Below are 27,231 nucleotides of genomic sequence, written 5' to 3'. Positions count from 1 at the left end.
CCCACCAAGCCATGCCAAGCCCATCAAGCCACGCCCACAGAACTGGTAGTAAAAAAAAAATTTTGAATCCCACCACTGTGTTGTAGGAATTGGGTTTGGCTAATCTAGAGAAAAGAAGGACTAGGGGGGACATGATAGGAGTAATTCAAGTATTTGAGGGGCTACCCCCAAATGAGGGGGTGTGTGAAATTATGCTCCAAAGCCCCTGAAGGCAGGACAAGAAGCAACGGATAAAAATGGACCCAGGAGAGAAGGAATTGAGAAGAAATCCCCTTACACTGAGGACACTTAACCAGTGGAACAGAAATTGCCTTTAGAAGCTGTAGGTGCTCCCATCACTGGAGGTTTTCAAGAAGAGACTGGACAGCCATTGGTCTGGAATGCTATAGGGCCCCCTGCTTGATCAGGGGGCTGGACTAGAAGACCTCCAAGGTACCTTCCAGGTCTATTCTGATTGATCGGTTGATTGAAACGGTCACTTCGTTGACCTCAATCTTCACCTATGAGGTTCATTGGCCGTTGTCCTCCTCTGGCTTAACCCTTTTCAGAATTGTGGCTGTGGGGCTGTGACATGGACGCAAGGATGGGTTAAGCTCCACCGAGGAAATTTAATTTGCCAATAAATAGGAAAAACCTCCCTTGATTGAGGTGGGAAGTCTATAGATCCAAAAACGTCAGCTGTGTGGCAACTAAAAAGATACTCCTTTGGTCCTTTTAGCTGCCAGCAGAAAGGAAGCGGGGCAAAACAGTGCCTTCCTTAAGTGCCTAGATAATCGCCCCGGCAGCCCAAAGTTGTCGGAGCACAAGAATATTACTGGAGAGAATGATCGATGACTCTTGGCTATGGATGTGTCCCATTGGAGAATATACATCCAGGGGGTGGGAGGAAGACCAGGGTCAAGGGGGAAATGAATGACGTATTTTAGTGGTCGGCTGCACCCAGCTAACGGCGACATGGCCACTTCTAATAAATCAATCTTTTTTACTCTGAGAGTAGATTTGAGACATGATTTGAATGGGGGGTGGATTTGTTGGAGTCCTGACACTGTGGTCACAAAGTTGACCTCATTGGATCGGTGTAGTTTCCACCTCAATCGAAGAGGGTTGCTGGCTACAGGCTGCTCCTGAACGTACGACCACCACGGCAACTGGAATTTCCCCCGCTCTAAGCAAAGCCATTGATAGGTAAATCAAGCTCCATTTTACGAGCTTTTCTGCCACGGCGGTTAAAGGAAATTCCTCCCGTTGGTTAAGTGAATTGCGGTGTCGTTAAACAGATACGATTTTCAACAATGACTTTGCTTGTTGGAAGCAGGTGAGGAAAGCGATTGCGTGACCCCGAGATGGTCAAATGGATACAGGCGGTCCCCAACTTACGGTATTTCATTTAGCAACCATTTGAAGTTACGACGGCACTGGGGAAAAAAAGCAAGTTAGGGCCGTTTTTTTCACCACACTTACAACCATTTGGGCTTCACCACAATGTGGGATCTAAATTCAGGTGTTTGATAGCTGGTTCACATTTAAGATGGTCTCAGTGTGCCAGGAAGGTCATAAAATGGGGACCAAGCTCACTGAGCCAAGGTTCCACTTAGCCACAGAAATGTTGTGTTAAATATCATAGAATAACAGATTTGGAAGGGACCTTGGAGGTCATCTAGTCCAACCCCTTGCTCGAGCAGGAGGCTCTATTCCAAATATTAGCCCCTACCTAGGATCGAACTCACAGCCTCCCGATTGGGAGGCAAGAGCTCCCCCTCTAGGCCACCATGCCAGTCATTTCCATTCCACCATGGACCCCACCCTGCCCCCACAAATTTGAATGGCAACTGAATGGAGCTGAGTGTTTTACTGGCCGGATGCCCTTCGTGTCGCCGGGGCAGAGTTTTGTTCGGCAGATATATTCTCAACATGTCCAAAGAGAGACAAATATCTGCCTCTAACCTAGGATCGAACTCACAGCCTCCTGATTGGGAGGCGAGCGCTCCACCTCTAGGCCACTGGAGCTGAGCTATTTCTTGGGAAATGCAGAAACTTACATGAAGCAATGCTCGGATCGTATCCAGCCTCCCACCTCTGCTTCCCTCCCTAAATTAAAAAAAAAAAAGCACATTGCAGATTGAACTGGTGGAACCAGATTAAATTTCGGTTCGGATCTATGCAAAGAAGAGAAAAATTGAATCATTTCTCATGCTAAGGAGGTTAAAAGGAAAAGCTCTTCAGCTTAGAGATTGGTTCGTAAGAAGGCAGCTGGGTTGAATTTGTTCCTTAGAGACCCCCTCTTTGGGGATGGCAGGCTGGGGGTCCTGGGGGTGTGTGGATTTCAGCCCCTCATTGGATCTCGAGAGGAGATCAATTGAAGAAGGAAAAGAAACCCCAAGTATTGATTCTTTGGGATGCAGGCAGGTGCTTCCTGCTTCTGATAAAAGAGATTATTTGCAGGTCAAAGTTGGTGCCCTCTGAGCTCGGTGGTTTCCTGGCTGATGTTTCATGACCCAACTAAGCAACAACATCAGTGCTACAAGGGAGTCCTTGGTGCTCTCTGAAGTGGGTTATTTTCTTGTCCAAGAAAAATGGAATGAAGGAAGGGAGGGAGGGAGCAAGGGAGGGAGGAAAGAAAGAAAAGAAAAGGAAGAAAAAGGAAGGAAGAAAAATAGATTGAAAAGAAGGTAGGAAGGCAAGAAGGAAGAAAGGGAGGAAGGGAGGAAGGAAGAAAGGAAGGAAGGAAGGAAGGAAGGAAGGAAGGGAGGGAGGAAGGGAGGAAGAAAGGAAGAAAGGAAGGAAGGAAGGGAGGAAGGAGAAAAAAATAAATAGAGAGGGGGAGAGTTAATCTTGCAGATGTTTCATGACCCAACTAGGTAACATCATCAGTGCTAGGAGGGAATGGGATTTGCGGGGAGGAGGAGGAGGAGGAGGAGGAGGAGGAGGAAGACTGTGGGGTCCTTGGTGCTCTCTGAGCTTGGCTGTTTCCTTGCGGACATTTCATGACCCAACTAGGGAACGTCATCAGTGCTATTTTGATGACCACCGTGCTGATGATATTCCCTAATCAATGAATGAAACGTCTGTAAGAAAACAGCCAAGTTCAGACAACACCCAGGACCCCAAGTCCTTCTCCTCCCTCTCCTCCCCCTCCCCCCGCCAAAGCACCCATAGGGTGAAATTAGCAGAGGGCAATCTCTTCTTCCAGTTGGATGAGTCCTGTTGCAATTTCTTCCCAAAAACCTGAGACTCTCTCCTTGCATGTCAAAAGCTCAGCTGGAGAAATTGGAAAATCTGGAAAGTCAACTCAGAAGATCTGGCTTGCAAATGCCAGAAGACTACCAGATTAAATAAATAAATAGATAAATAAATAAATAAGTAAACAAGTAAACAAGCAAGCAAGCAAACAAACAAATAAATATGAGATGAGATAATAAAATAAAATAAAATAAAATAAAATAAAATAAAATAAAATAAAATAAAATAAAATAAAATAAAATAAAATAAAATAAAATGAAATGAAATAAAATGAAATAGTGTTTCTCAACTTTGGCCCTTAGAAGATGTCTGGACTTCAACTCCCAGAATTCCACGGCTGTGCTGTGGAATTCTGGGAGTTGAAGTCCACACCTGGGTTGAGAAACCCTGAACTGAAGCAGGTTTTTCCGGTTGCCATCTAGGGTGGCAAAGGATAATCTTAATCTCTTCCTCCGGAAGATTTTCCTGCCAGCCTTCAGGAAGGGGGCAGAGGATGACAGGAGCTGTAATAAACAGCTGGAGGCTCCCCAGCTGGTTTCCATCTGTGTCAACATCCCAGCACTTACTTTTCCTGGTGAGAAATCTTTGCCAAATTTATCCAGCTGGAACTTGTGGGTCTCGCCGTGGGTGCCCACCAAGGAGATGGAGATGTTGTCCATGGTGCCACCAAAGAGATAGTTGCCGGTGGCCACTCGATTTTGTAGATGGTGGGAGAGGGGACGGCTGCCATGCTGGCCAGTGACCCTGATGGTGACAAAGGCAAGAGGGAAAGGAAGGAAGGAAGGAAGGAAGGGAGGAAGGAAGGAAGGAAGGAAGGAAGGAAGGAAGGAAGGAAGGAAGGAAGGAAAAATAAAGAGAAAAAGAGAAAAGAAAGGGAGGGAGGGAGGGAGGGAGGAAGAAAGAAAGGAAAGCAAAGGAAGGAAAAGGAAGCAAAATAAGGAGAAGGGAATGGGGAAAGAAAGAAAAAGAAAGAGAAAAATAGGTTAAAAAAGAAGGAAGGAAGGAAGGAAGGAAGGAAGGAAGGAAGGAAGGAAGGAAGGAAGGAAGGAAAATATAGAAGGAAGGAAGAAGAAATAAATAAATAGAGAGAGAGAAAGAAAGAAAAATGAAAGAATGAAAGAAAGAGGGAGGGAGGGAGGAAAGAAAATATGGAAGGAAGGAAGGAGAAAGAGAAAGAAATAGAGAGAGAGAAAGAAAGAAAAAATAAAGAATGAACGAATGAAAGAGGAAGGGAGGAAGGAAGGAAAAAAGACAGGAAGGAAAAGAGGGAGGGTGGAAGAGTGGGGAAGAGGAAGACAGAAGAATGAGAGAAAGAAAGAAAGAAAGAAAGAAAGAAAGAAAGAAAGAAAGAAAGAAAGAAAGAAAGAAAGAAAGAAAATAAAATAAAAAACAAATCAGCCCCAAAGTTTAGCTCCCGTTCAGCTCCTGAAATTTGTCCCCATAAGCCAGAGAACCAGTCCGTTCACCTGCCGCTGAGCTTCGGGGTGAGAGACGAAGCTGGGCGAGACCAGGCGGTGGTGGTGGGCCTGAGGCTGTTCGGTGTGGGAGGTCCGGTCTCCGTTCCCCCCACCTCTGAACCTCCCGTGGCTGCTCACCGGCACCCAGGAAGGGCCGCGGCACCAGGTGAAGCTAACTGACAAATGCTGGAAGAGCCCAGGTGCTTAGAAGACGGTTGAGCCCTTCCTACAATGTGCAATCATCCAGGCGGGAGGGAGCCCTGGAGGTCATTTAGTCCAACCCTCTGCTCGGTGCACGGTTTTCAACGACGGAAGTGAGCTCCGACCAATGGTGACTCACCTCCCGGATCCTCCAAGTCTCCGCCTTCGCACGGGGCAACCACGTTTGATCCCTTTTCCAGACAGCAGGCAATCCTTCAACTTACGATCACCTTTTCTTCCGTGGCTCAACAAGGCGGTCGTTAAGCGAGTCCACCTGATTTTTAATGACCCATTGTGGTTAAGTGAAGTCACGTGGTCAGCTGGGAGGGGAGACGGGCAGCCTAAACATTTAATCATCTAAACATTTAATGTCGGAACAGCCGATCATCCGGAGGAGGGGAAAAAAAATACTTTAAGGAGTAACTGGGCGGGGGAGAACGCAGTCAGCGATGCTGGACATGCGTGCGATGTCGTGCATACATGATAAGGACTGATTGGGCCAGGAGGGGAGGCCGGGCAGGGCCAGCCAGGGGCACGATCTGCCGGTTCTCCGAAGTCCACAGAATCATAACAACCGGTTCTATAGAACCAGTCCAAACCGGTCAAATACCACTCTCTCTGCATGAAACTGACTTTCAGGGTTTAAATCTCAGTCGGAAAACCTGGTTTTATCCTCTTGGGCAAATCCTTGATTTGCATCATGGCAAAATCTAATAAACAGGCCTGATTTTATTTTAATTTTTTTTTAAAAAAATCCTCAGTTTTGCGGCTCGGACTTTTGAGGACTGAGTGCGAATTGCTCTACTTTTCAGGACCTAGGACTGGTTGAACCCGGAGCTATCAGGAACCCAGTGCTGGGGAAATCGGTTACCGATTCCATCTGTTAACTTATTCCAGGTAGTCCTCAACATACGACCACGGTTCAGTCCAAAATTTAGGTTGCTAAGTGAGACATTTGTGAGTTTGTCCCACTTTACGACATTCCTTGCTGCAGTGGTTAAGTGAATCACTGCCATGGTTCAACGAGTAACCCAGTTGTTAAGTAAATCCGGCTTTCCCATTGATTTGGATTGTCAGGAGGTCGCAAAATGGGATTGCATGGCCCTGGGACTGTGCAACCGTTATAAATGTGAGTTGGTTGCCTAGCATCCAAATGTAAATCACGTGACCCTGGGGATGCTACAACGGTCATAAGTGCAAAAAACGATCATATCACAAGTCACTGTTTTCAGAATTGTCATAACTTGAAACAGTCACTAAATGAACCATTGTAAGGCGAGGGCTTACAACCTGTATTACAGAAGGACCTGGAGATTTTGCAGGCAGTTCTCAACTTATGACCATTTGTTCAACATTACAGCCTTGATAAAATGGACTTATGCCCACCTTTCCCACTTAACGACTGTCGTAGCATCCCCAGGATCATGATATCAAAATTCAGGTGCTTGTCCACCGACTCATATTTATGATGGTCACAGTATCCCAGGGGGGTGTCACGTGATCCACTTTGGTGACCTTCTTAGCAGCAAATGGGGGATTCGCTTAACAACCACGTTAACATCACTTAATGACATCACCTGTATCTCTCTAGACAATGTCTGTGGGCAACTTTTTGCTTTTTGGAGACCCACTTGGGTCCTGGGTTCAAATGCATCTTTGATCAATGTTGGGCTCTCAATTTTCCCAACTGTGAAATGGAAATAAATACCCCCAAAATAAGACCCTATGATATATGTATATGTATATGTATATGTATATGTATATGTATATATGTTTTCTGAGGTTCTCGCGGGTATTAGTATGTGGATCTTTGGTTATTCGGGTTTTCTCCTGCGTAAGATTGGAAGTATCTAGGCAAAGTTTTCATGAAGTCTCATTCATCATCTTCAGGCTTGTGTCTTCAGCTCTGTGCTTCTCAGAGTGAAGAAGCACAGAGCTGAAGACACAAGCCTGAAGATGATGAATGAGACTTCATCGAAATGTTGCCTAGATACTTCCAATCTTACGCGGGAGAAAACCTGAATAACCAAAGATCCATCCATACACACACACACACACACACACACACACACACACACACATACATATATATATAGCCATCAAAAAGAGGCACCAGGTTTTATTTTGGGGGGAGGGGCTGTCATCCACTGACTAACCTCACTTGCATGCATCGCCCCCCCCCTTTTTTTTTTTTGCTGTCAGAGTCCTCCAGGAGCTTCTTCTATGGCCGGCAAGGCTTTCCTGAAGGCCTCTGCAGCTGATAACAGAGTTCTGGATCGATCCAGAGCTTTGTTATCAGCTCCAGAGGCCTCAGGAAAACCTTGCCGGCTGCCAAAGAAATGGGCCAACAAGGCAGGTATCAGCAGGGGTGGGATGCAAATATGGTTCTGTGGACGTGGCTAGGTGGGCATGGCCATGTGACTGGGTGGGTGTGGCTACTTCTTATTTTTTTGCAGCAGACCTTGTTGATGATCCAAACTCTGTCAAGGACCTTGCAGTACTCCTCTCTAATGACCTAAGTGCTAGAGCCCACTGTAACTCCATAGCCAAAAAGGCGTTAAGAGTTGTTAACCTAATCCTACGTAACTTTTTCTCTGGTAAATATCACACTACTAACTAGAGCATGCAAAACATTTGCTAGACCGATACTCGAATACAGCTCATCAGTCTGGAACCCACATTACGTATCTGAAATTAACACACTTGAGAAAGTCCAGAAATATTTCACAAGAAGAGTTCTCCACTCCTCTACTCGTTGTAAAATACCTTATGCCACCAGACTTGAAATTCTAGACCTAGAAAACCTACAACTACGCCGCCTTCGGTCCAATCTAAGTATAGTATATAAAATCATACGTTGCAATGTCCTACTTGTCAATGAATATTTCAGCTTCAACCACAACAATACAGGAACAAACAATAGATACAAACTCCAGGTAAACCGCACCAAACTTGATTGCAGGAAATACAACTTCAGCAACAGAGGGGTCAATGTCTGGAATCCTCTACCTGACTCTGTGGTTTCTTCCCCAAACCCCAAAAACTTTAACCTTAGACTGTCTACTATGGACCTCACCCCTTTCCTAAGAGATCTCTAGGGGGTGTGCATAAGCGCACCAATGTGCCTACCGTCCCTGTTCTATTGTTTCTTTTATTTTTCTTATAGGTATCCATATATTCATAACTATGTTTTTACTTATATCTATTATCTTGTAAGCAATCGACAAATAATAAATAAATAAATAAATTTGCCAGTTCTCTGAACTCCTCAAAATTCCTGCTACCAGTTCTCCAGAACTGGTCAGAACCTGCTGAATTCACTTCTGATGTCGGGGTGTGCGAGGCCTGGCTACAACTGACCAAAGGTGCAGCTCCACCTACCCACTCCCAAATTCCCACATTAGTTTAATGTTTATCTGTGCACTCTGGAGTCAGCAGGATCTTAATTAGGGCTTATTTTAGGATAGGGCTTATATTAGGTGCAGGTGTTAAAAAAAATCAAGCTAGGACTTTACTTTCAGGGTAGGGCTTATTTTTGGGGAAACAGGGTAGCAGGGATGATTAAAAGCCAAGTCCAGGAAGCCAGCAGGGCGGGCCCTTGAAGAATTAATCGAGGGCATACCTTTGATTTGACGTTCTTCTTTCTTCTTTCCACTCCAGCATATGATTTTAATAACATTAAATCGGGTTTAATTGAAGGTTTCTGGCTCAAAGATGACCAAGAGGCGATCTGTCTCTCTTCACCTGTTGTGTTTTAAAGAGCAAGCCTTTAATCCTAGCCAGATTCTGGGTGAATCAACCAAGGTTTTCTTTTCCAAATTCTGCCAACTGGGATTTAATCTTGGGTTTTAGCCATATTCATATAGCTTTCTTTGACTTTGTCAAGCCTTGTTTGGGAGTTGGAATGCAGCCAGATTTAGGAACCCTCCAGGAGTTTGGACTACAACAGAGATTAACAGAGATGAACAGAGTTGGAAGGGACCTTATAGGTCATCTAGTCCAACCCCCCCTCCCTGCCCAAGCAGGAGACCCTGCACCATTTTTGACAAATGGCAGTCCAGTCTCTTCTTGAAAGCCTCCAGGAATGAACCTCCCAAAATCTCCATCAATAACAAGATCCATCATTAACAGGTTAACAAAGAGTTGGAAGGGACCTTGTAGGTCAACTAGTCCAACCCCCCGCCCAAGCAGGAGACTGTACACAATCATCCTGAGCAGAGCGACACATCTGGTTGGTGTGCATCCTGAGAAGAAAAATAAGAAAAAAAATTGGAGGAAGATACAGGTAGTTCTCAACTTACAACAATTTAATTAGTGACCATTCAAAATTAGCATCCCACAGAAAAAGTGACCTATTCTCTTCTCTTCTCTTCTCTTCTCTTCTCTTCTCTTCTCTTCTCTTCTCTTCTCTTCTATTCTATTCTATTCTATTCTATTCCCTATTTTTTATTATGTTCTGTTCTGTTCCACTCTATTTTCTATTCTATTCTATTCTATTTTATTCTATTCTATTCTATTCTATTCTCTATTCTGTGTTCTCTATTTTCTATTCTTTTTTTCTATTCTATTCTATTCTCATTTCTATTCTTTATTCTATTTTCTATTCTATTCTCTATTCTGTTCTATTGTCCATTCTTTATTCTATTCTATACCCTATTTTTTATTCTGTTCTATTCTATTCTATTCTATTCCCTATTTTTTATTATGTTCTGTTCTGTTCCACTCTATTTTCTATTCTATTCTATTTTATTCTATTCTATTCTGTTTTTTATTCAGTTCTATTCTGTTCTGTTTCACTCTATTCTCTATTTTCTACTCTACTCTGAAATCTGAATTCTGAATTCTGTTCTGTTGTTCTGTTCTGTTCAGTTCTATTCTTGCTTGGATCCTGACCCTGTGGTTTCTTCCTCACCCCTTTCCTAAGAGGTCTGTGGGGGGGCATGCATAAGCGCACCAACGTGCCCACCGTCCCTGTCCTATTATTTCTTTTAGCTTTTTATTTTTCTTATATGTATCCATGTCATAACTATGTTTTTACTTATACCTATTATCTTGTAAGCAGTTGACAAATCAAATTATGTGTGTGTGTGTGTGTGTGTGTGTGTGTGTATACATATATATGTGTATGTACGTATATATGGTATTCAGCTTTGTTCGGGTATTTTCCCACGTCATTATAGTTGTGCTCTTAAAGTTATAGCAATGTTTCAGCAGAATCTCATCTGCCATCATCAGGCTTCTGTATTGTGTTCGTCTGTGAGTCAGGCTTTCACAACCGTCTGACTCACAGATGAACACTATACAGAAGCCTGATGATGGCAGATGAGATTCTGCCGAAACGTCGCTACAACTTTAAAGGCACAACTATAATGATGTGGGAAAATACCTGAACAAAGCTGAATACCATACATGTAAGTACCCGCGAAAACTTAAGAATATATATATATATACACACACATATACATATACATATAAAATGTTTTCTGAGGTTCTCGCGGGTATTTGTATATGGATCTTTGGTTATTTGGGTTTTCTCCTGCATAAAATTGGAAGTATCTAGGCAACGTTTCGATGAAGTCTCATTCATCATCTTCAGGCTTCTGTCTTCGGGTCTTTGCTTCTCTGAGTATATATACATACATACATACATACATACATACATACATACATAATAAAGAGCACAATGGGTTAAAGAAACTTGCCATGAATTATATGTTACAAGACCAGGGTTATAACCAGCCAAGATTTGTGTGCGTTTCCTGCAGGCAGCTGCTGAGTTGATGGAATTGACATTAAAAAAAAATCCATTTGCATCACCTGCTGGTATAAAATTGCTGTTTAGACAACCTGTGAGTTTGCCTCTTTGTAATTACCTGGTCCTACTCAACTGGCTGTCTGCAAAGGACATCCCCAGCTGGCACCTGCTGGGTTTTAAATGCAGGTCGATAGGGGATGATGGGCGTTGTTATCCATCCCAGCCTGAGGTCAACAGGCAGGGAAAGGCACCTAAAAATCTAGGTATATCTGCAATGTTTTGGAAGGTGGAAATGTGAAAAATATCTGGAAAGATCCTATTGCAATTTCCAAAACAGAGGAACTTGTGAATATTAGGCCTTCCTGGGTTCAAGAGGAGTGAATTGATATTTTGGGTGCCTTTGGGGTTCATCCTGTCTCAGCTCAGACTACCTCACAAGATTGTTGTTCTTGGAGGCAGTATTATCTCCCCCCCCCCATTTTTTTTTATTTCAATCTACATATAACAACAATACATTAACAGTGTGGCATCAATATATCATATATCTCTCATTGCATATATTCATATTAATTCATACTTCTTCAATATTTATTTTCAACCTTATTCTCTCCAAATGCCTACCACCATATCAGTTAAACATACCTAATGATTCCATTATTCAATTTTCTCCCTGTTTTCATTTCATTTTATTTTTTTAAATAAAAAATTCTCATTTGGCAAGCAGTACGGTTCCAGGTTTCACATCTCAATACAAACATGACCATAGTTACCTATTCATTTTATTTGTTTAATTTTGTATTACGTCATCCTTATCATTATTAAATATTAAGCTTATCCAATTCCAATTCATGTTCTCTCATCTTATTTTACAATATTATCTAAAATTCTCATCTCAATTCTATATTCATTTATTCAGTTCCAAATCCTAATATATCTCCTTCCATTTTTCTTAGTATATTCTCATATCTTATTTTTCAATGCTATTTAAAATTCTCATCTCCTTTCTATTGTCATTTCTCCTATTATTTTTTCCTGTCACATTTGTCATTTTATCAATCCTTATCTGTAAATATAATTGTCCCCTCTAGTTAATAATTTGAGCTAACCACCTTCACTGTTCCTTAATATCAATCTCCCTATCTAGTATAAAAAAACCATATATATATATTTTTTTTTCTCAGATTCCGCATTATATTTTCTCAATAAATCATCTATACATTACAAAATACTATTTTCAATATATTCTTATACATCCCAACACATTGCCTTGCGAAATCTCCTTCCTTATTCCTTTTTTTTCCACCCATTATCTCTCACTCTTTGAATAGTGTACCTTCTTTTCATCCTCGTTTGTTTCCCGTTTCTCTTTATTTTCTGGTCCTTTCTCTTAATTCCCTTTCCCTCCCCATTCTTATTCCCCTCCTTTTCTCATTCCAGTTATTAAACTTTTCTCTCTCCCTCTTTTGATCTTCCTTTTACATTTCCTTTTTCTGCTTTTTCCTTCTCTCTTTAGCCGTTTTCCAAGCCATTCTCCCTTATATTATCCCATCAGACCACAAATTTTTAATTTTAATTCCTTCCCCCCCCTTCGCTTAAATAAATGTTGTTCATTTTGTCCTTCTAAGTTGGCTTTTTCTTTATCAAACTCCTCCCCCTCTGGTTTATTATGTTCTTGTGTATGCTGAGTCACCATTTCTAATTTTTGTAGTACATAATTACACATTCCAAGTTTGATTTTTATCATGTCCCTTATATCTTGCATATCCGAGCTTATATCTTGTGAGTCCAGTCTTACGTCAACAAGTAGCTCCTCCATGATATCTTCTTTTTCCTTTTTCTTTCCTCTTCTTAATAGCTGAAATCCTCTTCTTTCGTAGATATATTCAATCTCATAGTCCAGTATATTATTTCAGCCAATATATTTTGAGTTTATTTTCAACAATTCATACTCTTGAGTCTTTATTCCGAATCCTCTAACTGGCCTCTCCATTGTTTCCCAAATTACTGGCAATCGTAAAGTTCCTTTTATTTTCTTTCAAATTCCAAAATCCAAAGTCTCAAAAAGATCAGACATTCATTTTAAAACATACTAAAATTTTCCTGTACCATCAGGTGGCGCTCTTGAGTCTTTTTCTTTTTAACTTTCTTTCTTGAATATAATATTTAAGTTTGCTAATTTCAATCATTCAACAAACTTAATTCCAGCATTTTGTTATCCCCTTTAAGTGCCCACAGTTCAATATCTGTCCAGTTTAATTTTTAAACCTTTGTTGTGTTAATGAATTTTCCTTTAAATTTCTCCTCCAGATTAGTCCTATAGAATAGTCAAATCCAAATTTAAAGACCCGTTTTCTTTCTCACTTTCTCTGGTCGCTGCTTCCACACACTTTCCTCCAAAATAGCCCTTTAATTTGATACCAGGATACCTCAAAAGTGATGTCCTTTGCTTGGTTCACTCTGCTCATTACTTCTCTCTCCAGCACAAAACTTAGTTTCCCGGAATGTTCTTCGTCTTCGTGGTGGCCATTTTAAGACCACCACAGCAGCTTGCCTTTGGGAGAGATTTTCCTGTCAGGGAGTGGAGTTAAGGCTCCCCTCAACCCTCCAGGTGATTTCCCCCTTCTTCATCACGCCACCAGGGTGGCTCCGGTCTTGATCGGGATCCTCCAGCAAGTGGGCTCGGGCGAAACCGCGCACGATCACAGATTCTGCATCGACACCGATGAGGAACAAACCAGAAGTCAGGAGGCAGCACTATCAAGGCCATCTTAAATATCAGAATTAAGTAACGGAGTTGGAAGGGACCTTGGAGGTCTTCTAGTCCAACCCCTGCTCTGGCAGGAAATCCTATACTATTCCAAACAACTGGCTGTCCAATCTCTTATTAAAAACTTCCAGTGATGGAGAACCCACAAATTCTGGTGGCAAGCTGTTTCACTAGTTAATTGTCCTCGTTGTCAAGAAATTTAGGTTGGTTCTCTCTTTGATTTGTTTCCATCTGTTGTTTCTTGTCTCGCCTTCAGGGGCTTTGGAGAATAGGTAGACCCTCCTCTTCTTTGGGGCAGCCCCTCAAATATTCAAACAGTGCTATCATGTCCCCCCTATTCCTTCTTTTCATTAAACTAGACATACACAATTCCTGCAACCATTCCTTGTGTGTTTTATCCTTCAGGCCGCTAATCGGCTTTGTTGCTCTTCTCTGCATTCTTTCCAGAGTCTCAGTATCTTTTTTATATCATGGCAACTAAAACTGGATGGAAAATTCCAAGTGTGGGTCTTACTAAGACTTTGTAAAGGTAGTACTAAAACTTCACGTAATCTTGATTCTATCCCTCCGTTAATGCAGCCTAGGATTGTGTTGGCCTTTTTTTGGCTGCCGCCGCACACCGCTGGCTCATATTTAAGTGGTTGCCTACTAGGACGCAGTGGCTCAGTGGCTAAGAGGACTCAAGGGGAGTCCTCACTCAGCCTTTGTCCACTCACTTTGTGTGGGCGATACTTCCCCTCATTCCCATTGGTTGGACAGCGCTTCTTCAGCCAGCAGCCAGCTATAAAAGCTAGGCTCCAAGCGGGTCCAACTGGTTGCTGATTGTCCTGCAGTCCACTCACAGTTCCAGGCTTGGCAAGCACTGGTCAGCCCTTTATTTGTAAAATAAAGTACTGTTGCACGGCGTGCTCGGGTTCAGCCTCTCATTGCTCAAACTTAACACTGGCGACATCTAAGGTGGGTTTGGCTACCAGATGCACCTTGCAACCGCTGAGTCACTAGCCACCGATCCGCAGCCCAGAGAGCGATCGGCTGCAGCCGCTGAGAGAGAGCGGTCAGCTAAATCTAAACGAGCGATCAAAGAGCAAACGCAGATCCGCAGCCAGAGAAAGCGGTCTGAGTCAAATAGTTAGAAGCGCCTGTAGCCGCTTGTTAGCCCCGCCACGGGAAAGTGAAGGCCTGCAGCCGCAGCCGCTCTGTATTTGGCGCTGAAATTCAAACGGGTGTCATTTGGAATTTCGAGCCAGTAGGGAATCACAGCACAGCGCTGTGAGAGAGTCACTAACGCCCACTTTTTTGGCGCGAATCAAGACACCTCCAACGGCTAGCAGCCAACGTGGTAACCCAGAGAGAGAGAAAGAGAGGTTAGCAAAAACCTCTCCAGAGCTGATATCACTAGTAACTCACGAGCGCCGTAGTCCCAGAGAGATTTTTTCCGCAGGCAGCCCAGCCGCTCCAGCACCATGAGTTCCAACCCAGTATTCCTGTGCGTTTAAACCAGACGAAGAGAAGTGGGAATCGTATAAGAACCGCTTCAATCATTACATCGATGCGGTCGGCCTGGTCGGATAGCGGGAGAGCATCGGAAAAATCCTATTTCCTAATCTATCATGGAGCCACCGCTTACTAGCACTAGCCGCAGCACTGCGTAGCGCCGAGAGAATTAAAAACGCCCGTGGTCCGGAGCGCTTGCTTGAGATCCTCACTAACCACTACGCCCCAGACCTCTTCACAAATCGCCAGGAGGTTCACGCTCCGTATGAGGAAGCAATCAAGTAAGGAGACCATCAACCAATATATGGCCGCCTCAGAACAGCAGCCCTGCACTGCAGGTTTGGAACATACCTGGAGGACATGCTCCTCGATCAATTAGTTTGTGGGGTCAAGGATCTCAACCTACAGAGGCGACTGTTAGCTAAAAAAGACCTCAACCTCGCAAGCGCGTAGAGGAGGCCCTAGCAGCCGAGCTAGCAACGAATCTCAGCCACCGAAATTCAGGGCCCAAGTGCCAAGCTAGCATCGCTCCCAGTCCATTCCGAAGAGGTGGAAGCGGAGGAAGCCCACAACGATGAGAACGATGTCCATCGCCTCACCAATGACAGACGGTCGCAGGTAGGGGCCAAACAAGAATACACCGTCCACCCAAGCACATCACGCTGTGCCCAGCCTGTGGGGGATCACATCAAAGGGCCACCTGCAAGTTTAAAGGAGCCGCTTGCAACAACTGCCATAAGAGGGGCACATTGCGAGAGTCTGCCAAGCCCCCTGGCAAAGCGCTGCACACAGACCCCCGTCCTCGCACTCGGGACCACAGAGGTGCAAGTATTAAACTGCGCACGCACCGCCTTGCCAGGCGTATTTCGCCACACTGTTAGTAAAATTTCTCTCTCCGCTTCCCTAGAAGGTAAACCGTACATGGAGGTTGACACAGGGTCAGCGCTCTCAATAATCTCGTGGAACACCTCAAGAGACTCCACCCCAGCCTATCTACTACCCGGCTTCAGAGATGCCAGTTCGGTCTGAAGGACTACCAGGGGAAGGCCATTCCCGTGATCGGCAGAGGCAAGTTCTTTGTCAGTTTTAGAGCTTTTAAAGGCCACCTACCTCTAGTGGTAGTTAACGGCAATCTACTCCACCTTATTGGGGCTCGATTGGTTTCCCACCTGCCTAGGGTTAACAGGAGTCCATGCTGTCTCAACCTCAGACACTGACTCTTATTCGCTGACTACGCAGATGTGTTCAGCGAGGAGCTGGGGTGTTATAATGGAACCCCATCTCGTTCACCGTTGACCCCCAGGCAGTCCCAATCAGATTAAACCACGAGAGTTCCATTTGCTATTCGACCAAAACTAGACGCTGAATTGGATAAACTACTAAAACAAGGGGTCATTGAGCCAACAGATTTCGCCAAGTGGGAGACGCCATTGTCACACCCCTCAAAAAGATGGTAGCCTGAGAATTTGCTCGGACTACAAGACAACAATCAATAAATATTTACAAGTTAGCGCCTACCCTGTGCCCGCTATTCAGCACTTATTGCACACATTCGAACCGGGCAGTATTTTTAAGCTAAATTGACATGTCTCAAGCATATCAACAGTTCCCTGTTGATAACCAAACAGCGGAACTTCAGACCATCGCCACTACAGGGGTGCCTTCCATGCAAGCGCCTCCAATTTGGCGAAGTGTTGCCCGGTATTTTTCAGTCCCTCATGGAGCGGATTTTACAGGGCCTCCCTGGTGTAGTACCCTACTGGACGACATCTTGGTCTCTGCCAGGGACAGACCCCAACTCTTCCAGAGAGTGCGAGCAGTGTTAGAGAGGTTCAGACAGCATGGCCTCAAGTTAAAAAAAGAAAATGCGCCATTGCCACTCAGACAGGTGGACTTTCTGGGTTATAAAATTGACGCCTGGCATTCACCCCTGGAGTCCAAGGTTAGGGCGATCCACGAAGCTCCCACACCGACCTCCAAAACGGAGCTACAAGCTTTCTTGGGGCTCCTAAACTTTTATGCATCCTTCTTGCCCCATAAAGCCTCAGTAGCCGAACCCCTACACAGATTACTAGACAAAAAGTCACCGTGGCACTGGGGGCATAAAGAAGACCAGGCGTTTAACGCCAAATCACTACTTACGTCAGAGGCAGTGCTCATCCACCTCGACCCCAACCTTCCTTAGTACTGGCAGCAGACGCATCCCCTTTGGAATTGGGGCGGTCCTTAGTCACCGACTCGCCAATGGCGCCGAGGCCCCCATCGCTTTTTTCTCCAGGACGCTCTCGGCCACGGAGCGAAATTACAGCCAAATAGACAAGGAAGCCCTAGCAGTTGTTGCAGCCGTGAAAAAGTTTCACGAATTCCTTTTGGCCACTTCTTCGAACTGGTCACCGACCATAAGCCCCTCCTGGGCCTACTGGCCGGCGACAAACAGACACCTCAAGTCCTCTCCTCGGATGACAAGGTGGACGCTTTTCCTAGCGGCCTACTCATACAAACTTATCCACCGCCCGGCAAAACTTCTATCCCACGCTGACGCACTCAGTCGCTGCCCCTTACCCGCCTCCGGCTGAAGACCCAGCTCCTGTCAATGCCATTTTTGAAATCACCCAGTTGGACCTGCCCATCACCGCCTTGACATCGCCGCCAAAACCAAGGCAGACCAAACGCCGCCCAGGTGCTCGACTGGGTGAGGAGGGGGTGGCCGGGAGGCAATGTTGATAACAAATTCGCACCCTTTAAGACTCGCATGCAGGAGCTGTCCAGTTTGCAGGGTTGTCTACTGTGGGGCACTCGAGTGGTCATTCCGACCTCGCTGCATGCACTCCGAGTCCTGAGGCGTTGCACCAGGGACACCCCGGCATTGTGAGAATGAAGAGGCGTTGGCACGCAGCCACGTGTGGTGGCCGGGTTCAGACGAGGACATTGTCAATTGGGTAAGTTCCTGCAGCATTTGCCAGGAATCCCGTCCTGCTCCCCCATCGCCACCCCTACCAGATGGGAGAGCGCCAGCGCCCCTGGTCTAGAATCCATATCGATCACGGCCGCCCTGCATGGAAAGATGTTCCTAGTGGTCGTGGACGCTATTCCAAGTGGATAGACGTGGCGCAGCTATCCACGACCACCACACTAGCAATCACCAACGTGTTAACGCGCCTGTTCGCTACACATGGACTACCCGACTCCTTGGTCTCCGATAATGGCCCACAGTTCGCATCAGCAGAATTCAGCCGTTTTGCAGCCAACCTAGGCATTCGCCACATTTTCACAGCCCCATTTCACCCCGAGTAATGGGTTGGCTGAAAGGGCTGTCGCTTAGGACCACCAAAGAGGCCCTCGCTAGGTTTGGCAGAGATGACTGGCACCACAAACTCTCACGGTTCCTGATGAGCCAGCACTCAACCCCTGTGTGAGTCACCAATAAGTCCCCAGCGGAACTTCTGATGGGCCGGCGCCTGAGGACTGTATTAGATAGACTGCACCCACAATACTGCCTTGACTCTCCCCTCGCCCACTTCGGGGTTAGACATTTTATGTTACAGGAGCCGATATTCGCAAGGAATTTCGCTGGGGACCCACTTTGGATTCCGGGCGAGGTCATCGCGTGCCACCGGGCCGAGATCGGATAGAGTCAGGCTGGAGGATGGTCGCGCCTGAGGAGACACAGACCAACTCAGAAGGCGCCTCAGCAACCTCGCAAACAAGAATCCAGAGTCTCCAGTCGAAGGGGGAACCGTCCTCATCCGCCGCCCAGTGCCACACCGCACCCAGCACCAGTCTGCGCCAGCGGTGCTCCGCCAGGTTGACCAACCTGATCCAACCCACGTCCTGAGGACTCAAGGAGTTCTCACCAGGTCCACTCACTTTGTGTGGGCGCTATTCCCTCAAGGACTATGCGTGTTCGCATCTGGGGGAAGGGGTGTTACGTCCTGATTCCCATTGGTCAGTTTATCCCCCCCAGCAGCCAGCTATAAAAGCAGGCTGCGGGGTCCAACTGGCTGCTGATTGCTGCGAACCAGTTCCAGGCTTGGCAAGCACGGTCAGCCCTTTATTTGTAAAATAAAGTACTGTTGCACTCATGCTCTGGTTCAGCCTCTCATTGCTCAAACTTAACACTGGCGCACGAAGGTGGGATGGCTACCAGAAGCACCTTGCAACCGCTGAGTCACCAGCCACCGATCTACAGCCCAGAGAGAGCGATCGGCTGGCAACAAGGGAAACGCTGATCCGCAGCCAGAGAGAGCGGTCAGCTAGCGAAACGAGCGATCAAAAAGAGCAAACGCAGATCCGCAGCCAGAGAAAGCGGTCTGAGTCAAAGTTAGAAGCGCTGTAGCCGCTTGTTAGCCTCGCCACGGGGAAAGTGAAGCGCCATGGCAGCCGCAGCCGCTTCTGCATTTGGCGCGAAATTCAAACGGGTGTCATTTGAATTTCGAGCCAGTAGGAATCACAGCACAGCGCTGTAGAGAGTCACTAACGCCCACTTTTTTGGCGCGAATCAAGACACTCCAACGGCTAGCAGCCAACGTGGTAACCCAGAGAGAGAGAAGAGAGGGTAGCAAAAACCTCCAGAGCTGATATCACTAGTAACTCACGAGCGTCGTAGTCCCAGAGAGATTTCTCCCGCAGGTAGCCCAGCCGCTCCAGCACCATGAGTTCCAATCCAGTATTCCCGGCGTTTAAACCAGACGAAGAGAAGTGGGAATCGATAAGAACCGCTTTCAATCATTACATCGATGCGGCCGGCCTGTCGGATGCGGGAGAGCATCGAAAAATCCTATTTCCTAATCTACTGTGGAGCCACCGCTTACATACCGCTGCAGCACTCGTGTGGCGCCGAGAGAATTAAAAACGCCCGTGGTCTGAGTTGCTTGAGATCCTCACAAACCACTACCCTCCCAGGCCTTCACAAATCGCCAGGAGGTTCACGCTCCGAATGAGGAAGCAATCAAGTAAGGAGACCATCAACCAATATATGGTCGCCCTCAGAACAGCAGCCCTGCACTGCGGGTTTGGAACATACCTGGAGGACATGCTCCTCGATCAATTGGTTTGTGGGGTCAAGGATCTCAACCTACAGAGGCGACTGCTAGCTAAAAAGACCTCAACCTCGCGCAAGCGGTAGAGGAGGCCCTAGCAGCCGAGCTAGCAACGAACTCAGCCACCGAAATTCAGGGCCCAAGCACCAAGCTAGCAGCGCTCCCAGTCCATTCCGAAGAGGTGGAAGCGGAGGAAGGCCACAACGATGAGAACGATGTCCATCGCCTCACCAATGACAGACGGTCGCAGGTAGGGGCCAAACAAGAATACACCGTCCACCCAAGCACATCACCCTGTGCCTAGCCTGTGGGGGATCACATCAAAGGGCCACCTGCAAGTTTAAAGGAGCCGCTTGCAACAACTGCCATAAGAGGGGGCACATTGCAGAGTCTGCCAAGCCCCCAAAGCGCTGCACAAAGACCCCCGCCCTCGCACTCGGGACCACAGAGGCAAGTATTAAACTGTCGCACGCACCGCCTTGCCAGGCGTACTTGCCACTCTGTTAGTAAAATTTCTCTCTCCGTTTCCCTAGAAGGTAAACCGTGTACATGGAGGTTGACACAGGGTCAGCGCTCTCAATAATCTCGTGGAACACCCTCAAGAGACTCCACCCCAGCCTATCTACTACCCGGCTTCAGAGATGCCAGTTCGGTCTCCGAAGGACTACCAGGGGAAGGCCATTCCCGTGATCGGCAGAGGCAAGTTCTTTGTCAGTTTTAGAGCTTTTAAAGGCCACCTACCTCTAGTGGTAGTTAACGGCAATCTACCCACCTTATTGGGGCTCGATTGGTTTCCACCTCGGCCTAGGGTTAACAGGAGTCCATGCTGTCTCAACCTCAGACACTGACTCCTTACACTGACTCCGCAGATGTGTTCAGCGAGGAGCTGGGGTGTTATAATGGAACCCCATCTCGCTTCACCGTTGACCCCCAGGCAGTCCCAATCAGATTAAAACCACGTAGAGTTCCATTTGCTATTCGACCAAAACTAGACGCTGAATTGGATAAACTACTAAAACAAGGGGTCATTGAGCCAACAGATTTCGCCAAGTGGGAGACGCCATTGTCACACCCTCAAAAAGATGGTAGCCTGAGAATTTGCTCGGACTACAAGACAACAATCAATAAATATTTACAAGTTAGCGCCACCCTGTGCCCGCTATTCAGCACTTATTGCACACATTCAACCGGGCAGTATTTTTGCTAAATTGGACATGTCTCAAGCATATCAACAGTTCCCTGTTGATAACCAAACAGCGGAACTTCAGACCATCGCCACTCACAGGGTGCCTTCCATGCAAGCGCCTCCAATTTGGCGTAAGTGTTGCCCCGGTATTTTTCAATCCTCATGGAGCGGATTTTACAGGGCCTCCCTGGTGTAGTACCCTACTGACGACATCTTGGTCTCGGCCAGGGACAGACCCCAACTCTTCCAGAGAGTGCGAGCAGTGTTAGAGAGGTTCAGACAGCATGGCCTCAAGTTAAAAAAAGAAAAATGCGCCATTGCCACTAGACAGGTGGACTTTCTGGGTTATAAAATTGACGCCTCTGGCATTCACCCCTGGAGTCCAAGGTCAGGGCGATCCACGAAGCTCCCACACCGACCTCCAAAACGGAGCTACAAGCTTTCTTGGGACTCCTAAACTTTTATGCATCCTTTTGCCCCATAAAGCCTCAGTAGCCGAACCCCTACACAGATTACTAGACAAAAGTCACCGTGGCACTGGGGCAATAAAGAAGACCAGGCGTTTAACGCCAAATCACTACTTACGTCAGAGGCAGTGCTCATCCAATTCGACCCCAACCTTCCTTTAGTACTGGCAGCAGACGATCCCCTTGGAATTGGGGCGGTCCTTAGTCACCGACTCGCCAATGGCGCCGAGGCCCCCATCGCTTTTTTCTCCAGGACGCCTCGGCCACGGAGCGAAATTACAGCCAAATAGACAAGGAAGCCCTAGCAGTTGCTGCAGCCGTGAAAAGTTTCACGAATTCCTTTTGGCCACTTCTTTCGAACTGGTCACCGACCATAAGCCCCTCCTGGGCCTACTGGCCGCACAAACAGACACCTCAAGTCCTCTCCCCCGGATGACAAGGTGGACGCTTTTCCTAGCGGCCTACTCATACAAACTTATCCACCGCCCGGGCAAAACTCTATCCCACGCTGACGCACTCAGTCGCTGCCCTTACCCGCTCCGGCTGAAGACCCAGCTCCTGTCAATGCCATTTTTGAAATCACCCAGTTGGACCTGCCCATCACCGCCCTTGACATCGCCCGCCAAAACCAAGGCAGACCAAACGCCGCCCAGGTGCTCGACTGGGTGAGGAGGGGTGGCCGGGAGGCAATGTTGATAACAAATTCGCACCCTTTAAGACTCGCATGCAGGAGCTGTCCAGTTTGCAGGGTTGTCTACTGTGGGGCACTCGAGTGGTCATCCCGACCTCGCCATGCACTCCGAGTCCTGGAAGCGCTGCACCAGGGACACCCCGGCATTGTGAGAATGAAGGGCGTTGGCACGCAGCTACGTGTGGTGGCCGGGTCTCAGACGAGGACATTGTCAATTGGGTAAGTTCCTGCAGCATTTGCCAGGAATCCCGTCCTGCTCCCCCATCGCCACCCCTACCAGATGGGAGAGCGCCAGCGCCCCTTGGTCTAGAATCCATATCGATCTGGCCGCCCTGCATGGAAAGATGTTCCTAGTGGTCGTGGACGCTTATTCCAAGTGGATAGACGTGGCGCAGCTATCCACGCACCACCACACTAGCAATCACCAACGTGTTAACGCGCCTGTTCAAGTACTCCATGGACTACCCGACTCCTTGGTCTCCATAATGGCCCACAGTTCGCATCAGTAGAATTCAGCCGCTTTGCAGCCAACCTAGGCATTCGCCACATTTTCACAGCCCCATTTCACCCTGCGAGTAATGGGTTGGCTGAAAGGGCCGCCAGGACCACCAAAGAGGCCCTCGCTAGGTTTGGCAGAGATGACTGGCACCACAAACTCTCACGGTTCCTGATGAGCCAGCACTCAACCCCTGTGCAGTCACCAATAAGTCCCCAGCGGAACTTCTGATGGGCCGCGCCTGAGGACTGTATTAGATAGACTGCACCCACAATACTGTCTTGACTCTCCCCTCGCTTCCACTTCGGGGTTAGACATTTTATGTTACAGGAGCCGATATTCGCAAGGAATTTCGCTGGGGACCCACTTTGGATTCCGGCGAGGTCATCGCCGCCACCGGGCCGAGATCATATAGAGTCAGGCTGGAGGATGGTCGCGCCTGGAGGAGACACATAGACCAACTCAGAAGGCGCCTCAGCAACCTCGCAAACAAGAATCCAGAGTCTCCAGTCGAAGGGGAACCGTCCCATCCGCCACCCAGCCACACCGCACCCAGTGACCAGTCTGCGCCAGCGGTCGCCCGGTCAGCCCAAACTCGGACAACAGCGCCCAGAGAGTTGATCAACCGGATCCAACCCACGAGAGTTTGACTCCAGAAACCAACCCGGTGGTTTCCGAGGATGCCCAGTCCAGAGAGAGTGTTGGCGACACTATGCCAGCTCAACCGTCACAGACTGATACCGAACAGTCAGACAATGTTCCCGAGTTGCGCCGCTCCGGCGCCAACACAAACCCCCATCTACCTCAAGACTATGCGTGTTCGCATCTGGGGGAAGGGGTGTTATGTCCTGAGGACTCAAGGAGTTCTCACTCAGGTCCACTCACTTTGTGTGGGCGTGTTCCCCCATTCCCATTGGTCAGTTCTCAGCCAGCCACAGGCTGATAACTGGCTGCTGACTGTGAACCAGTTCCAGGCTTGGCATAGCACGGTCAGCCCTTTATTTGTAAAATAAAGTACTGTTGCACCCATGCTCTGGTTCAGCCTCTCATTGCTCAAACTTAACAAGAAGGATACAATCAAGATCAAGTAAGGTACTAATACCTTTCTATAAAGCCTTAGTAAGGCCACACCTAGAGTCCTGCATCCAGTTTTGATCACCATGCTATAAAAAAGAGGTTGAGACTCTAGAAAAGTGCAGAGAAGAGCAACCAGGATGATGAGGGGACTGGAGGCTCAAACATACGATGAACAGTTGCAGGAACTGGGCCTGGCTGGTCTAGGGAAGAGAAGGACCCGGGGGACAGGAGAGCAGCCTTCCAATATTTGAGGGGCTGCCTCAGAAAGAAGAGGTGCAAATTATTTTCCAAGGCACCTGAAAGCCAGACAAGGTATAATGGATGGAAACTGAACAAGAAGAGATTCAACCTGGAAACAAGGAGGAATTTTCTGACAGAGAGAACAATCGACTAATAGAACAGAAGTTGCTTTTGGAAGTTGTGGGACCTTCGTCGCCTTTTTTCAAGGAGAGATGGGATGGGGGTTGGACTAGATGACCTCCAAGGTCCCTTCTAATTCTGTTAATCTGTATCTGTATCCCTCTCACAGTTACTTCTACTGTATTGGACAGGGTACCACCTATTTTATTCTAGCCAAGTAATTTAAACTGCAAAGGAAACAGCCCTTCTAGGTGGTGCTAGGTGCTAAAGTTATACGTTTGTGCCAAATGTTCAGGAGCGAGCATTTGACCCAAATGAAGCTGGTTGCTGACATTTAGAATAGGATAGAGCTGGAAGGGGACCTTGGAGGTCTTTTAGTCCAGCCCCCTGCTCAAGCAGAAGCACCAATCCCATTTCAGGCAAGTTGCTGTCCAGCCTCTTACTTCTTGTTAAGATATTGACGATTTAATAGCTGACCAGCTGCTGTAAGGCTGCGGATGCAATGTGGATGAGTCAGCAAGGGTTATTGCCGTTTTAAGACTGAGGTTGGGGTCAGCAGGGTTATTGCCCCTTTAAGAAGCTGTCTACATAAGGGCAGCCATGAGAGAGCCTCCCTCTCTCTCTCTCATGTTCTATTTCCATTGTAGTTCTCTGTGAAGAGTTGAAGATTGCTTGCTTGCCTGGTATTTACCTAACACGAATATGGATGTATATAGCAGTCTCGTATATAAACCACTGTTAAAAGACGAGGCCTCTGTGTGTGCTGTGTTGTGCTCCTGGATTGTCTCACAGTAGAAGTCACACTTGCAAACACTCTGACCCTTCTGGTGGCAAGCTGTTCTGCTGGTTAATTGTTCTCACCTATCAGAGTTGGGAGACCCCAACAAAACTAGGCCAGAAGGAATGGCTTGATTGACGACCAGAGAGATCTTCTGATCATATCTTGAAGAAGATAGCTGAAGCCCGTTTCCACTTCTCCAGCATCCTGTCTCCAGCTTTCCAAGCAGGACTGGATTCAAACTCACCTCATTTCAGGATCCAATCTGAGTCAGTCACTGGAACCAAAAATTTATTCTTCCGAGTTTTGGGACTTGTCCTGAGGCCCTATCCTTCGGGGAACTTCTGTCTCCAGAATATGTGCAAACTGGGTGGTTTTGTCATTGTATTTTTACTTCCTGGTTATGTGGAGCTTTCAGTTTGTTAATAGCTGTTCAGTGTTGGTAGCTGGCCATTTAGTCATTAATTGTGGCTTCCTTGTGCCACAGGCCTAAGTACCTAGTACTTAGGGGGGTGATTTACTGCCAGTCTATCAGGTATGTAGGAGCCAAGGGCATGAGGAAAAAGCAACTAATGACTTAATGGACTACCGGTAATTAACAACTAAAAGCTACACACAACCAGGAACTACCTACATGCATGCATACATACATATTCACATACACACATACAATAAAATTTAAATATAAATATTGGAGGCTAAAACAATGAATGGAAACTTATCAAGGAGAGAATCAACCTAGAACTAAGGAGAAATTTCTTGACAGGGAGAACAATTAATCAGTGGAACAGCCTGCCACCAGAAGTTATGGGTGCTCCAACACTGGAGGTTTTTAAGAAGCCGCAAAGAGACTCCTGGGAGGAGCAGCTGAGGCCAGCTGGCCAGTTCAACTACCAGTTCGGCAAACCAGTTGTAAGTTTAACATCCGATTCACCCAAACTGGACCGAATCGGCTGAATTCCCTCCCCCCATCCCGGATAGGGTCTTCTGCTTGAGTAGAGGGTTGGGCTAGATGACCTGCAAGGTCCCTTCCAGCTCTATTCTGATTGATTGATTAATTGATTGATTGGAATACACTGCGTAGAACAGCCCAGTGCATATATATTCTGGAGAGAAGGAGGCGTTTCCTAAGAATGGCCTCCGGCAAGAAACCTTCAAGAATAAACCTTGGTTCCGCGACCGACTCAGATTGGATCCCACAAAATTATCCTTGGATACATTTATTTATCTCCTCCTTTTACCCCACCCCACATGGCGGCCTCTGAAGGAGGAGAACTTTGCAAGTCATCCACACTGCTGTATCTCACCAGGTTTCCTTCCTGTCCTCATTCCAAGTTGACAGAGAGGAGAGAAATCCAACAGGAAATTCTTATATTAGGCAGCTCCGGTGGCCTAGAGGTGGAGCTCTCACCTCACAATCAGCAGGCTGCGAGTTCGATCCTAGGTAGAGGCTAATATTTGGATATAGACTCTCCTGTTCGAGTGGGGGGTTGGACTAGATGACCCCTGGGGTCCCTTCCAACTCTGTCATTCTATGAAGTATCAGTTTTCAAGAAAGAGATCGGGTGAACATTTGTGGCCTAGGGTTCCCTGACTAAGCAGGGGGATGCACCAGAAGACCTCCTAGGCAGGAGTGGAGGCTGCTACCGGTTCGCACCGGTTCAGGCGACCCGGTTGTTAATTTTATGGCCAGTTCAGCGAACCGGCAAATTCCACCCCGGCTGGCCTCGCCCACTCTCCCCTCCCCTCCCAAGGGTCCCTCCACACCTTGTTTTGGATCGCAGGTAAGTGCAGGGTCTGTGAGGAGGTTCAGGAGGGTAAAAATGGGCCTCCCAGAAGTTCCGGAAGGCTGGAAATGGGCTCGCTTTCTGGCCTCCAGAGAGCCCCGGGAGCCCCGAGAGGGTGAAAAAAGCCCCCCCGTGGCCCGTTTTCACTCCTAGGCCAGGGTGGTGAAGGAGGCTGACTAGGCCATGCCCACCATGGTCACGGCCACCCAGCAATAGGTCAGATAATCAGTTGTTAAATTTTTTTGAAGCCTATCCCTGCTCCAAGGTCCTTTCCGACTCTGTTATTCTACTCTATACTTTTCAAAGTATTTCTTTTCAAAGTCTTTCTAGCAGGACTACCAAATTCTATAAATAGCTTGGTTCCCCTAGGCCAGGGGTCACCAACTTTTTGGACCTCAGGGACCACCAAGGAAAATTCCCCCACCCCGTTTTCCTA

General features: G+C 47.0%; 1 protein-coding gene across 1 annotated transcript in view; it reads right to left on the bottom strand.

Annotated features, from left to right (window-relative positions):
- Positions 1-14,372, bottom strand: part of LOC113451314 (polyunsaturated fatty acid lipoxygenase ALOX15B-like) — a 42,009-nt gene extending 27,637 nt beyond the window's left edge. Inside the window, exons 1-4 of the mRNA XM_087917289.1 lie at positions 14,315-14,372; positions 13,255-13,361; positions 4,707-4,883; positions 3,807-3,971 (exon numbers count right to left, since the gene is read on the bottom strand). Of these exons, the coding sequence (XP_087773415.1) occupies positions 3,807-3,971; positions 4,707-4,883; positions 13,255-13,361; positions 14,315-14,372 (507 nt within the window). The remainder of the gene's footprint in view (positions 1-3,806; positions 3,972-4,706; positions 4,884-13,254; positions 13,362-14,314) is intronic.
- Positions 14,373-27,231: the final 12,859 nt, after the last annotated feature.

This window comes from Pseudonaja textilis, chromosome Z, assembly GCF_049901715.1.
Source record: "Pseudonaja textilis isolate UNSWEBS1 chromosome Z, rPseTex1.2, whole genome shotgun sequence".
NCBI lineage: Eukaryota > Metazoa > Chordata > Lepidosauria > Squamata > Elapidae > Pseudonaja > Pseudonaja textilis.
The sequence above is the reverse complement of the archived record's forward strand: the minus strand, read 5'-3'. Positions and strand labels throughout refer to the sequence as shown.